The sequence below is a fragment of the Mustelus asterias genome, chromosome 31, assembly GCF_964213995.1.
Source record: "Mustelus asterias chromosome 31, sMusAst1.hap1.1, whole genome shotgun sequence".
In the NCBI taxonomy this organism is placed as follows: Eukaryota; Metazoa; Chordata; class Chondrichthyes; order Carcharhiniformes; family Triakidae; genus Mustelus; species Mustelus asterias.
In genome coordinates this window covers 12825357-12838000 of record NC_135831.1, presented here as the reverse complement: position 1 = coordinate 12838000, position 12644 = coordinate 12825357, and the positions used below count along the sequence as shown (strand labels likewise).

General features: G+C 45.6%; 1 protein-coding gene across 1 annotated transcript; it reads right to left on the bottom strand.

The window, feature by feature from the left end:
- Window positions 1–6006: 6006 nt before the first annotated feature.
- LOC144481663 (putative G-protein coupled receptor 139) lies at window positions 6007–10778 on the bottom strand. The gene is made up of 2 exons (XM_078200793.1): window positions 10712–10778; window positions 6007–6914 (listed from the first exon to the last, which is right to left on the bottom strand). Exons 1-2 carry the CDS (start codon window positions 10776–10778, stop codon window positions 6007–6009), a joined length of 975 nt encoding a protein of 324 aa, XP_078056919.1.
- Window positions 10779–12644: the final 1866 nt, after the last annotated feature.

Sequence of the window (12644 nt, the reverse complement as noted above, 5' to 3'; positions counted from 1 at the left end):
ATGTCATTTATTTTAAGTGCTTGCCCACAACAAAGCCACCACTGTTGTCTTGATCACCATCTCACTTCTGTTTTATTCACTGCTGTCCAGTCTCATCGAATCCCTACAGTGCAGAAGGAGGCCATTCAGCCCATTGAGTCTGCACCGACTCTCTGACAGAGCATCCCACCCAGGTCGTATCCCTGTAACCCTACTTATTTACCCCGCTAATTCCCCGAATCAACACAACTTTGGACACTAAGGAGTAATTTAGCATGGCCAATCCACCTAACCTGCACATCTTTGGACACTATGGGACAATTTAGCATGGCCAATCCACCTAACCTGCACATCTTTGGACACTAGGACAATTTAGCATGGTCAATCCCCTCACCTCTATGACTCTATAACCTGCACATCTTTGGACACTAAGGGACAATTTAGGAAGGCCAATCCACCTAACCTGCACATCTTTGCACACCAAGGGGCATCCTAACCTGTGAAGCTTTGGATACTAAGGGGCAAGTTAGCATGACCAATCTTCCTAACCTTCACATGTCTAGATGGCATGAGGAAACTGGAGCACTCGGAGGAAAGCCACGCATTCACGAGGAGGACATTCAAACTCCACACTCATCCTCTTCTTTCTGTCTCCTTCACCCACTCTTTGTGTTTTCCCATCTCTCTGTCCCAATCTCCCTCTCTTTCAGTCTCTGTCTCTCTGTCTCTCTCTCTCTCAACCTCTGCATAAATCCACATTCACATAACTCGGCAGTTATTCAATAACTTAAGTTTTCCCCATTTAAAGGCACTGAAATGACACGTCCCCATTTTAAACTCAAACTACCGATTCAAAGCCCCTTTGTCATTCCCGTTCCTGACCTGTCAACTTGTCCACCCCCTTTCCCCGCTGCAGGCAAGTGGCTTCCCCGTCTACCTCCATTGCCCCCTGTCTAATTCCCCCTCCTCTGTGTTTAACACCGTCTGCTATCTAATTCCCTTTACTTCTGTCTAATTTCCCCTCTGCATTTCTAATTCCCCCTCCCCCAGTCTAACGCTCTCCCCCACTGTCTAATTCCCCCTCCCGCTGTCTAATCCCCTCTCCCCATGTCCAATTACCTCCTTCCTATTTACTCCCGTGATCACTATTTTTCCAGTGACTGTCACAATGTTTGATTTTGTTGTTGTAGTTAAAACTATCGTTCCCCTCAAGTAACCAGACAAAGTCACGGAGTGGATTCAAGATGATTTATTGACAACTGTAACGTTCCAGGACCCTGACAGTGGGAGCACACAATTCAAAAACACACACGCAGTTATAGTTTCAAATTTGATTACAAGTAATTAGCAGATATCAATCAAGATATGGGAGTGATCTCTATCCACTCACAGTTATTGATTAAGGTTACAGCATTCATATATTAAAACCAATCATAACCTCAGTGACAACACTGTGTCTTTAAGAAATGCATTCTTATCATGTTTCTCTGCCGTTTTGTAAAACAGGTCCTGGTGTTTTGTTGTTGCCGTGAAGTCTGAGCCGATGTTCTCTCAGTGTTGCTGAAGCTCTGTAATGGATATCTTGTTTATTTTTAATCTGGCCTAATGCAGTATCCTGGAGTATTGCGACCCTGTTGGATTTGTTGGGTGGAGCATGATTGAAAGGTCAGGTGCTGGCTTTGGACAGTTTTTTTCCCCCACCAGGGAAATTCAAGGATTTAGTTTCATTTTTGTCGGAAGCTGTTTGGGCTGCAGACTGAAAACAGTGTTTTCTCTCTCTCTTCCCCACACTGGAGTTTGAAATCCTGCTGTCGATGGTTTGCTAGCGAGAAGCTGGAAGCAAGCAGGAGATTTACAAGGATGTTGCCTGGATTGAGTGGCATGCCTTATGAGGATAGGCTGAGGGAGCTCGGCCTTTTCTCCTTGGAGAGACGTAGGATGAGAGGAGACCTACTAGAGGTATATAAGATGTTGAGAGGCATAGATTGGGTGGACTCTTTTTCCGAGGGTGGAAATCGCTGCTACGAGAGGACACAGGTTTAAGGTGCTGGGGGGTAGGTACAGGGGAAATGTTAGGGGGAAGTTTTTCACACAGAGGGTGGTGGGTGAGTGGAATCGGCTGCCATCAGTGGTGGTGGAGGCAAACTCAATGGGGTCTTTTAAGAGACTCCTGGATGAGTACATGGGACTTAATAGGATGGGGGGTTATAGGTAGGCCTAAAAGGTAGGGATATGTTCGGCACAACTTGTGGGGCCGAAGGGCCTGTTTTGTGCTGTAGTTTTCTGTGTTTCTATGTCTTTCTCTCTCCCGAGATGTGCTGAAAATTCAAGGACTAGGTAGCCTCAGTTTTAATTCAACATCCAATGGACTAATTCACAGCAGGTGTTAAGAAGCTGCAAAATCCAGCATCACGGGAGCATACTTGCTTTCTGTGCCAAGCCTAGAAGGGGGTGTATGTTTGAGGGGGTTAATTGAATGGAACAGAATATTTAGCTGTTAAGGTTTATACAATATCATGATTAAAAATGAAAGTTATACTGCTTTTTCTTATTAGAGTTTAACTGTGTTCCTAAAGAAACTTTGTTTGATAAAAGTTCCCGAGTGGGTCACTTGAATCATACCGGGAGTGAAACTCTAATGGTCACCCGAGCAAATTCAAAGGTAAAACTTGGGTCTCGGCTAACTTTGTAAAACACCTTGGAGTTCCTGTCCTGGAACGTCACACCTCACGTTTGTTTCATCACAAGACAAGTTTAGTGCATGAGTTTATTTATTAGTGTCACAAGCAGGCTGACATCAACACTGCAATGAAGTTAGTGTGAGAATTCAAAGAGCATTTGAAACCAAACTGATGAACTGAGAGCACAGATAGACATCAATAAGCAGGGTGCGATAGACATCACGGTGACATGGCTGCCCGAGAACATCGATTGGCACCGGAATGTTGAATTCCGGAAGGACAGGAAGTGAGGAATAGGTGGAGGGATGGCTCTGTTAGTTAATGACGGGATTGGAACAATACAGAGGAAGCTCCTTACTTCAGGAACGCAGGACTTGGGAATGGTTTGGGATAGAGATGAGAAATGGTGAAGACAGGAAGGCAGTGGTGCAGCACAGGCCCCCAAACATTCGCCACATGGCAGGGTTTAAGTTTTAAGTTTATTGATTCGTGTCACAAGCAAGCTGACATTACCACGACAATGAAGTTACTGTGAAAATCCACCAGTGCCACACTCCGGCGCCTGTTCGGGTAACACTGAGGGAGAATTTAGCATGGCCAATGCACCCTAACCAGCACGTCTTTCGGACTGTGGGAAAAAACCGGAGCAACCAGAGGAAACCAGCGCAGACACGGGGAGAACGTGCAGACTCCACACAGACAGTGATCCAAGCCGGGAATTGAATCCGTGTCCCTGGTGCTGTGAGGCAGCAGTGCCAACCACCGTGCCACCTCAGGAGCATTGAGGAAGAAATAGTTGGAGCTTGGCACAATGGGTGCAGCGATATGCATGGGAGAATTTAGTTTACATTTCGACTGGAACATTCACATGGAGAAATGCAATGTTCTCTGGGTAATTTCTCACAACAGAACGTTCTGGAACCCAACAGAAAATAGGATATGCTAGACCTGATATTAGAACATAGAATATCGAAAAACTACAGCACAAACAGGCCCTTCAGCCCCACAAGTTGTGCCGAACATATCCCTACCTTCCAGGCCTACCTATTACCCTCCATCCTATTAAGTCCGATGTACTCATGCAGGAGTCTCTTAAACGTCCCTATTGAGTTTGCCTCCACCACCACTGACGGCAGCCGATTCCACTCGCCCGCCACCCTCTGTGTGAAAAACTTCCCCCTCACATTTCCCCTGTACCTACCCCCCAACACCTTAAACCTGTGTCCTCTCGTAGCAGCCATTTCCACCCTGGGAAAAAGCCTCTGAGAGTCCACCCGATCTATGCCTCTCAACATCTTATATACCTCTATTAGGTCTCCTCTTATCCTATGTCTCTCCAAGGAGAAAAGACCGAGCTCCCTCAGCCTATCCTCATAAGGCATGCCACTCAATCCAGGCAACATCCTTGTAAATCTCCTCTGCACCCTTTCAATCATTTCCACATCCTTCCTGTAATGAGGCGACCAGAACTGAGCACAGTACTCCAAGTGGGGTCTGACGAGGGTCTTACATAGCTGCATCATGATCCCCGGACTCCTAATTTTGTGCAACAAGATTGGACTAATTACTGATCTCATTGTGAAAATGTCCCGTTCGTGGTTAAGTTGAAAGGTGAAAAGTTGTACCAAACTTAAAGAAACAGGATATAACAGGGCAAAGACAGAGGGCAGCTCAGGAGATGGGACAGAACATACAAAACAGGAAAGGGTGACTCAAAGATTAATAAGGAGGGGAAAAAATTAGAGTTTGAGTGGAAGGGAGCCAGAAATATGAAAGCAGGTAGGAAGAATTTATCTAAATATTTGAAAGAAGAACAGAGTTAACACAGTGAGTGTGGATAGAAAGTGATTCGGGAGCATTGATCATGGAATCAGATGATTTTGAATTCAATAAAAAATATCTGGAATGAAGAATCTGCTGATGACCATGAAACTCATCTGGTTCACTAATGTTCTTTAGGGAAGGAAATCTGCCGTCCTTACCCGGTCTGGCCTACATGTGACTCCAGTCATAGCTCAGGTGAAGAGGAAGATCAGCTTAATATGAAGTAGGTCTGTTCAAAAGCCTGACGGCAGCAGGGAAGAAGCTGTTTTTGAGTTTGTTGGTACGTGTCCTCAGACTTTTGTATCTTTCCCGAGGGAAGAAGGTGGAAGAGAGAATGTCCGGGTGCGTGGGGTCCTTGATCACGCTGGCTGCTGTGCCGAGGCAGTGCGAAGTGTAGACAGTGTGAATGGAAGGGAGGCTGGTTTGCGTGATGGACTAAACTGTGTTTGTAGTTTCTTGTGGTCTTGGACAGAGCAGGAGCCAAACTAAGCTGTGAAACAACCGGAAAGAATGCTTTCTGTGGTGCATCTGTTGGTGAGAGTTATAGCGATATGCCGAATTTCCTTAATCTCATGAGAAAGTGGAGGCGTTGGAGGGCTTTCTGCATGCGGGGACCAGGACAGGTTGTTGGTGATCTGAACATCCAGAAAAATGAAGCTCCCGACCATTTCCACTTCATCTCCATTGCTGTAGACAGGGGCATGTCCTCCACTATGCTTCCCAAAATCGATATCGATCTCCTTCATTTTACTGACACTGAGGGAGAGATTCTTGTCGTCACACCAGTTCACCAGGTTCTCTATCTCCTTCCCCTACTCTGCCTCATCATTGTTCGAGTTCCGACCCACTATGGTGGCGTCATCTGCAAACTTGAAAATGGAGTTGGAGGAAAATGTTGCTAATACCAGAATAAGTGTGGTGAGAGGCAGAGCGGGACAGATATGGGGTGGAGTTTTCCCGTACAACCCACCATGGGAATCGTAGTGGGCGGGACACCATGTGAAGGTGCGTTGACCTCGGGCGGGATTTTACAGTCTTGGGGTGAGCTTGGCCCGAATATCTCATCCATGGAGTTTAACTCCAGTTTGTGATACAGAGACACACCGAGACGGACACAGAGACCAGAATGACAGAGTGCTTATCGTGTTGCTTTTTAAATATTGAAAGAACATGTTTAAATAAAAAACTTAATTCCACAGCCTCTGTGCGACAACCCCATTCAGACTGTGCTACACACCCATTGGAGCAGCTTTTGCTCCAGAAGCTTTCCATGGGTTGTCCATAGAACGACTGAACTGATAGTTAACCTGATCAGTTCACCTGAAATTTAACACATTTTCATTCCTTGTCCTTCAAACCAAATGATGAACGAAGCAACTCAGAGCATAAGTAATGAATAAATGGTACATACACACACACACTCACACACACACACACAAATGTTTATTCAAGATCCTGATCTATTCCTGCCATAGTTGAAGGCTGTGGACAAATGGTGAACCAGTCACAGGCCTGAACTCAGTTATCCAGTTCTGTTTGTTAACTTAAAAATCATGCCCACGGGATATTTCACCAGGATCTTCACCTGCTCCCTGAATTTGGTATTGGTCACCCCATAGATAAAAGTGTTTGTGCAGGAGCTCAGAACCTGCAGCATGTATCCAACTTGTTCAAAGACCACCAGGGAGTCGCTGTACTCAAAATAATTGGCCCCTGTGATGTTATAATACAAGAATTCGGCAAACGTTGTCGACCACAAGAGGGTGAAGGTGCCAGAAACGGCAAAGAGCAGGATCACGGACTTCCTTCTGCTTTCCATCTCGGGGTCGTTGCTTTTCTCCCCCTTCCTCTGACCCCTCAGTGCTTTGCGGACTCGGCTGCTCATTAAAATGTGCCTGATCGTCAGAAAGTTCAGCAGCAAAATTAAAGCCAGAGGGAGCAAGGGGGTGAGAATGGAATCGCACCAGTCGAATATCACCCACCCGGGATCAGTGAAATAGCTGTCCTTCGTTACGCAATTCCACGGGACATTGTCAACCACCCGGTGAGGTTCTAATGTAAAGTAGAAGGGGATGCTTTTCAAAGAGAACACGATACAGATTGTCGCGATCACCACACTTGCGTTCTTCTCTGTGCAATATTTCGTTCTCAACTGCTGGCAACAGATGGCAACAAATCGATCAAACGTGAAGGCGACAGTTAACCAAACGGAAGTGTTTGTCGATATATGGCTCAGGACAATAATGAGACTGCACGGAGCAGTAATATCAAGGAAGGAACCCCGGAAATAAGAATAACTGACCCGATATAATAGGACTTCATTAATCACAACCAGTAGATCAGCCGTTGCCATGGCCACCAGATAACGAGTGATACACGTGGATAGACCGCACTTTCCTTTGGACAGGACAACAATTGCAATTAAATTAACTGCAAAGAAAGTAGGAAAGGAGGCATTAAATGATGTGTCCACACAAGCAGACAGGGTGGGAAAGACGGTGTATGACACACTTGCCTTTATTGGCCGGGGCATTGAGAGCAAGAGTTAGGATGTCATGTTGCAGCTTTATATAACTTTGGTTAGGTCGCACTTAGAGTATTGCCTTCAATTCTGGTCAGAACATTCCAGCCTATCTATATCCTGCTGTATTCTCTGACATTCTTCATCACTATCCACAACTCCGCCAATCTAAGTATCATCCGCAAACTTGTTAATCAGACCAGCTACGTTTTATTCCAAGTCATTTATATATATTACAAACAGCAGAGGCCCCAGCACTGATCCCTGTGGAACACCATGAGTTACAGACCTCCATTCAGCAGAACGCCCTTCCACCGCTCTCCTCTGTCTTCTATGGCCAAGTCAGTTCTGAATACATCCAGCTAGTTCACCCCGATCCCGTGTGATTTAACCTTTTGTACCAGCCTGCCATGAGGGACCTTGTCGAATGCTTTACTAAAGTCCGTTTGGACAACATCCACAGCCCTTCCCTTGTCAATCATTTTTGTCACCTCCTCAAAAAACTCAATTAAATTAGTGAGACATGACCTCCCTCGTACAAAACCATACTGTCTGTCGCTAATAAGACCATTCAGTTCCAAATGTGTAAAGATCCTATCCCTAAGAATCTTCTCCAACAATCCCACTATCACTGACATGAAGCTGACTGGCCTACAATTACCCGGGTTATCCTTGGTATCCTTCTTAAATAACAGGACAACATTGGTTATCATCCAACCCTCTGGGACCTCGCCTCTGGCCAACGAGGAAACAAAGATTTCTGTTCGAGGCCTAGCAATTTCCCCTCTTGTCTTCCTCACGAACCTGGGATAGATGCCATCTGGCCCTGGGGATTTGTCTACCTTAATGCCTTTTAATTCACCTAAGATTTCCTCCCTCATAATGATGACTTGTAATAAAGGGATTCTCCACCCCTCCGAGACACCATCCCTTTGTGAATACCGACGCAAAGTACTCATTAAGGATCTCAACCAATCCACCTAACCTGCACATCCTTCGGCTCTGAGGGCTAATTCAACATGGCCAATCCCCTAATCCAGACATCTTTGGACACCAAGGGACAATTTAGCATGGTCAATCCACCTAATCTGCACATTGTTGGACACAAAGGGGCAATTTAGCATGGCCAATCCACCTAACCTGCAGATCTTTAGACACAAGGATGTTCTTTAATCATAGTTGTGAAAGCTATAACAACACAATATCGAGATCAGTTGCAATCAATATGTCAGGGAAAGCGGTAGATGTGGTTTATATGGATTTTAGCAAGGCGTTCGATAAGATCCCCCACGCAAGGCTTTGAGAAAAAGTGAGAGGGCATGGGATCCAAGGTGCTGCTGCCCGGTGGATCCAGAACTGGCTTGCCCAAAGGAGGAAGAGAGCGTTTATAGATGGGTCTTTTTCTAAATGGAGTTCGGCCACCAGTGGTGTGCCCCAGGGATCTGTTCTGGGACCCTTGCTGTTTGTCATTTTCATAAATGACCTGGATGAGGAAGTGGAGGGATGGGTTGGTAAGTTTGCCGACGACACGAAGGTTGGTGGTGCTGTGGATAGTCTGGAGGGATGTCAGAAGTTACAGAGGGACACAGATAGGATGCAAGACTGGGCGGAGAAGTGGCAGATGGACTTCAAACCAGATAAATGCGTAGTGGTCCATTTTGGCAGGTCGAATGGGATGAAGGAGTACAATATTAAGGGAAAGACTTTTAGTACTGTAGAGGATCTGTAGGGGTCCGGGTCCATAGGACTCTAAAATCGGCCCCGCAGGTGGAGGAGGTGGTTAAGAAGGCGTATGGTGCGCTGGCCTTTATCAATCGAGGGATTGAGTTTAGGAGTCCGGGGATAATGATGCAGCTTACACCCACTCAAATCATATTCTGCCTTCCTATTTTGGCTAGAGATGTAGATAATCTCACCTTTATCCACATTATACTGCATCTGTCATGTATATGCCCACTCACTCAGCCTGTCCAAATCACACTGCTGATCAGATCAATGCAATAATTCAATAATTTTGCATGAATATGATTCCATTTAAATTACATTTAAAGTTAAGAAAATATTGGAAGCACCACAAAGTGTTGAACATGCTATCTGTTTAAATTATACCGCTGTTTCGATGACAGTAGCATGTTATTTGCTTAGTTATATGGATCAGGGAGCAACATCTCACTGAATATTATAATATTCTGGAAACCGAGATAACAAGGATACCTATGCCAGACTCCTATTTATTGATGACAGCTCAGTCTTCAACACTATTATTCCCATGAAACTCATCTCCAAAGTCCGTGTCGAGGGGCGGCACGGTAGCACAGTGGTTGGGGCGGCAGGGTAGTACAGTGGTTAGCACTGCTGCTTCACAGCTCCAGGGACCTGGGTTCGATTCCCGGCTTGGGTCACTGTCTGTGTGGAGTTTGCACATTCTCCTCGTGTCTGCGTGGGTTTCCTCCGGGTGCTCCGGTTTCCTCCCACAGTCCAAAGATGTGCGGGGTAGGTTGATTGGCCATGCTAAAAATTGCCCCTTAGTGTCTTGGGATGCGTAGATTAGAGGGATTAGCGGGTAAAATATGTAGGGATATGGGGGTAGGGCCTGGGTGGGATTGTGGTCGGTGCAGACTCGATGGGCCGAATGGCCTCTTTCTGTACTGTAGGGATTCTATTCTATGATTCTAAGTGTCCTGGGCCTCGGCACCTCCCTCTGTGACTGGATCCTGAACTTCCTAACACACAGACCACAATCAATAAGGATAGGCAACAACATCTCCTCCAAGATCATCCTCAACACCGATGCCCCACAAGACTGTGTTCTCAGCCCCCTACTATACTCCTTACACACCTATGACTGTGCGCCCAAATTCCCCTCCAATTCGATTTTCAAGTTTGCTGACAACACCACCGTAGTGGGTCGGATCTCAAACAATGAAAATCTGGTGAACTGGTGCAGTAACAATCATCTCTCCCCCAATGTCAGCAAAACGAAGGAGATTGTCACCGACTTCAGGAAGCGTAAAGGAGAACATGCCCCTGTCTACATCAATGGGGACGAAGTAGAAAGGGTCGAGAGCTTCATGTTTTTAGGTGTCCAGATCACCAACACGCCGACACTATAGTTAAGAAAGCCCCACCAACGCCTCTACTTTCTCAGAAGACTAAGGAAATTTGGCATGTCAGCTACGACTCTCATCAACTTTTGCAGATGCACCATCGAAAGCATTCTTTCTGGTTGTGTCACAGCTTGGTCTGGCTCCTGCTCTGTCCAAGATCGCAAGGAACTATAAAAGGTCGTGACTGTAGCCCAAAACATCACGCAAACCAGCCTCCCATCCATTGACTCTGTCTACACTTCCCGCTGCCTCGGCAAAGCAGCCAGCATAATTAAGGACCCCACACATCCCGGACATTCTCTCTTCCGCCTTTTTCCTTCAGGAAAAAGATAGAAATGTCTGAGGTCACGTACCAACCGACTCAGGAACAGCTTCTTCCCTGCTGCTGTCAGACTTTCGAATGGACCTACCTCGCATGAAGTTGATCTTTATCTACACCCTAATTATGACTGTAACACTACATTCTGCACTCTCTCGATTCCTTCTCTATGAACGGTATGCTTTGTATAGCGCGTAAGAAGTAATACTTTTCATTGTATATTAATACATGTGACAATAATAAATCAAATCAAAATATTGGATTGACCATAGGTACTTACCAGCTACACCAGTGACAGCGAGTATGAGGTAATATATTTTCAAAGCTTGGTAAAAAGTTTCAATCATTTTAAGTGTAAAGAAATTCTACCCGGTCGTGATGTAGCTGTTTTGTCCCAGCGAAACTCTGGAGCTCTGCATTCCCAGAGACTGTATTTTATAATGTTTGGGATGTCCACTGGGATCAGGGAGGTTACAACATAACTGATGTTATTTTCAGTTATCTGAACAAACAGATTGCAACAGACAATCCAGCTGTGTTGGAGTACGGCTTAATGCCCATTACCCACATCTGGTGAACTGGTGTGATGACAATAATCTCTCCCTCAATGTCAGCAAAACAAAGGAGATAGTCATCGACTTCAGGAAGTGGAGTGGAGGACATGCCCCTGTCAACATCAATGGGGATGAAGTGGAAATGATCGCGGGCTTCAAGTTCCTCGGTGTTCAGATCACCAATAACCTGTCCTGGTCACTCCACGCCGATGCTATAGTTATGAAAGCCCACCAACACCTCTACTTTCTCAGGAGGTGAAGGAAATTTGGCATGTCCACTCCGACTCTCACCAACTTTTACAGATGCACCATAGAAAGCATCCTTTCCAGATGTATCACAGCTTGTTAAGACCATAAGACCATGAGACATAGAAGCAGAATTAGACCACTCGGCCCATCGAGTCTGCTCCGCCATTCAATCATGGCTGATATTTTCCTCATCCCCATTCTCCTGCCATTTCCCCATAACCCCTGATCCCCTTAGCATTGTCATTCCACCGAACCTGCACATCTTTGGATACTAAGGGGCAAGTTAGCATGACCAATCTTCCTAACCTTCACATCTCTGGATGGCATGAGGAAACTGGAGCACTCGGAGGAGAGGCACGCATTCACGAGGAGGACATTCAAACTCCACACTCATCCTCTTCTTTCTGTCTCCTTCACCCACTCTTTGTGTTTTCCCATCTCTCTGTCCCAATCTCCCTCTCTTTCAGTCTCTGTCTCTCTGTCTCTCTCTCTCAACCTCTGCATAAATCCACATTCACATAACTCGGCAGTTATTCAATAACTTAAGTTTTCCCAATTTAAAGGCACTGAAATGACACGTCCCCATTTTAAACTCAAACTACCGATTCAAAGCCCCTTTGTCATTCCCCTTCCTGACCTGTCAACTTGCCCACCCCCTTTCCCCGCTGCAGGCAAGTGGCTTCCCCGTCTACCTCCATTGCCCCCTGTCTAATTCCCCCTCCTCTGTGTTTAACACCGTCTGCTATCTAATTCCCTTTCCCTCTGACTGACTCCCCATCCTTCTGTCTAATAACACCGTCTGCTATCTAATTCCCTTTACTTCTGTCTAATTTCCCCTCTGCATGTCTAATTCCCCCACCCCCAGTCTAACGCTCTCCCCTACTGTCTAATTCCCCCTCCCGCTGTCTAATCCCCTCTCCCCATGTCCAATTACCTCCTTCCTATTTACTCCCGTGATCACTATTTTTCCAGTGACTGTCACAGTGTTTGATTTTGTTGTTGTAGTTAAAACTATCGTTCCCCTCAAGTAACCAGACAAAGTCACGGAGTGGATTCAAGATGGTTTATTGACAACTGTAACGTTCCAGGACCCTGCCAGTGGGAGCACACAATTCAAAAACACACACGCAGTTATAGTTTCAAATTTGATTACAAGTAATTAGCAGATATCAATCAAGATATGGGAGTGATTTCTATCCACTCACAGTTATTGATTAAGGTTACAGCATTCATATATTAAAACCAATCAGAACCTCAGTGACAACACTGTGTCTTTAAGAAATGCATTCTTATCATGTTTCTCTGCCGTTTTGTAAAACAGGTCCTGGTGTTTTGTTGTTGCCGTGAAGTCTGAGCCGATGTTCTCTCAGTGTTGCTGAAGCTCTGTAATGGATATCTTGTTTATTTTTA

Excerpts from the sequence above, each read along its gene's own strand:
- LOC144481663 (XM_078200793.1), bottom strand. The coding sequence starts at position 10,778 with ATGATTGAAACTTTTTACCAAGCTTTGAAAATATATTACCTCATACTC. Across the intron at positions 6,915-10,711 it reads CGCTGTCACTGGTGTAGCTG|TTAATTTAATTGCAATTGTT; the intron begins GTAAGTACCTAT and ends CTTTCTTTGCAG.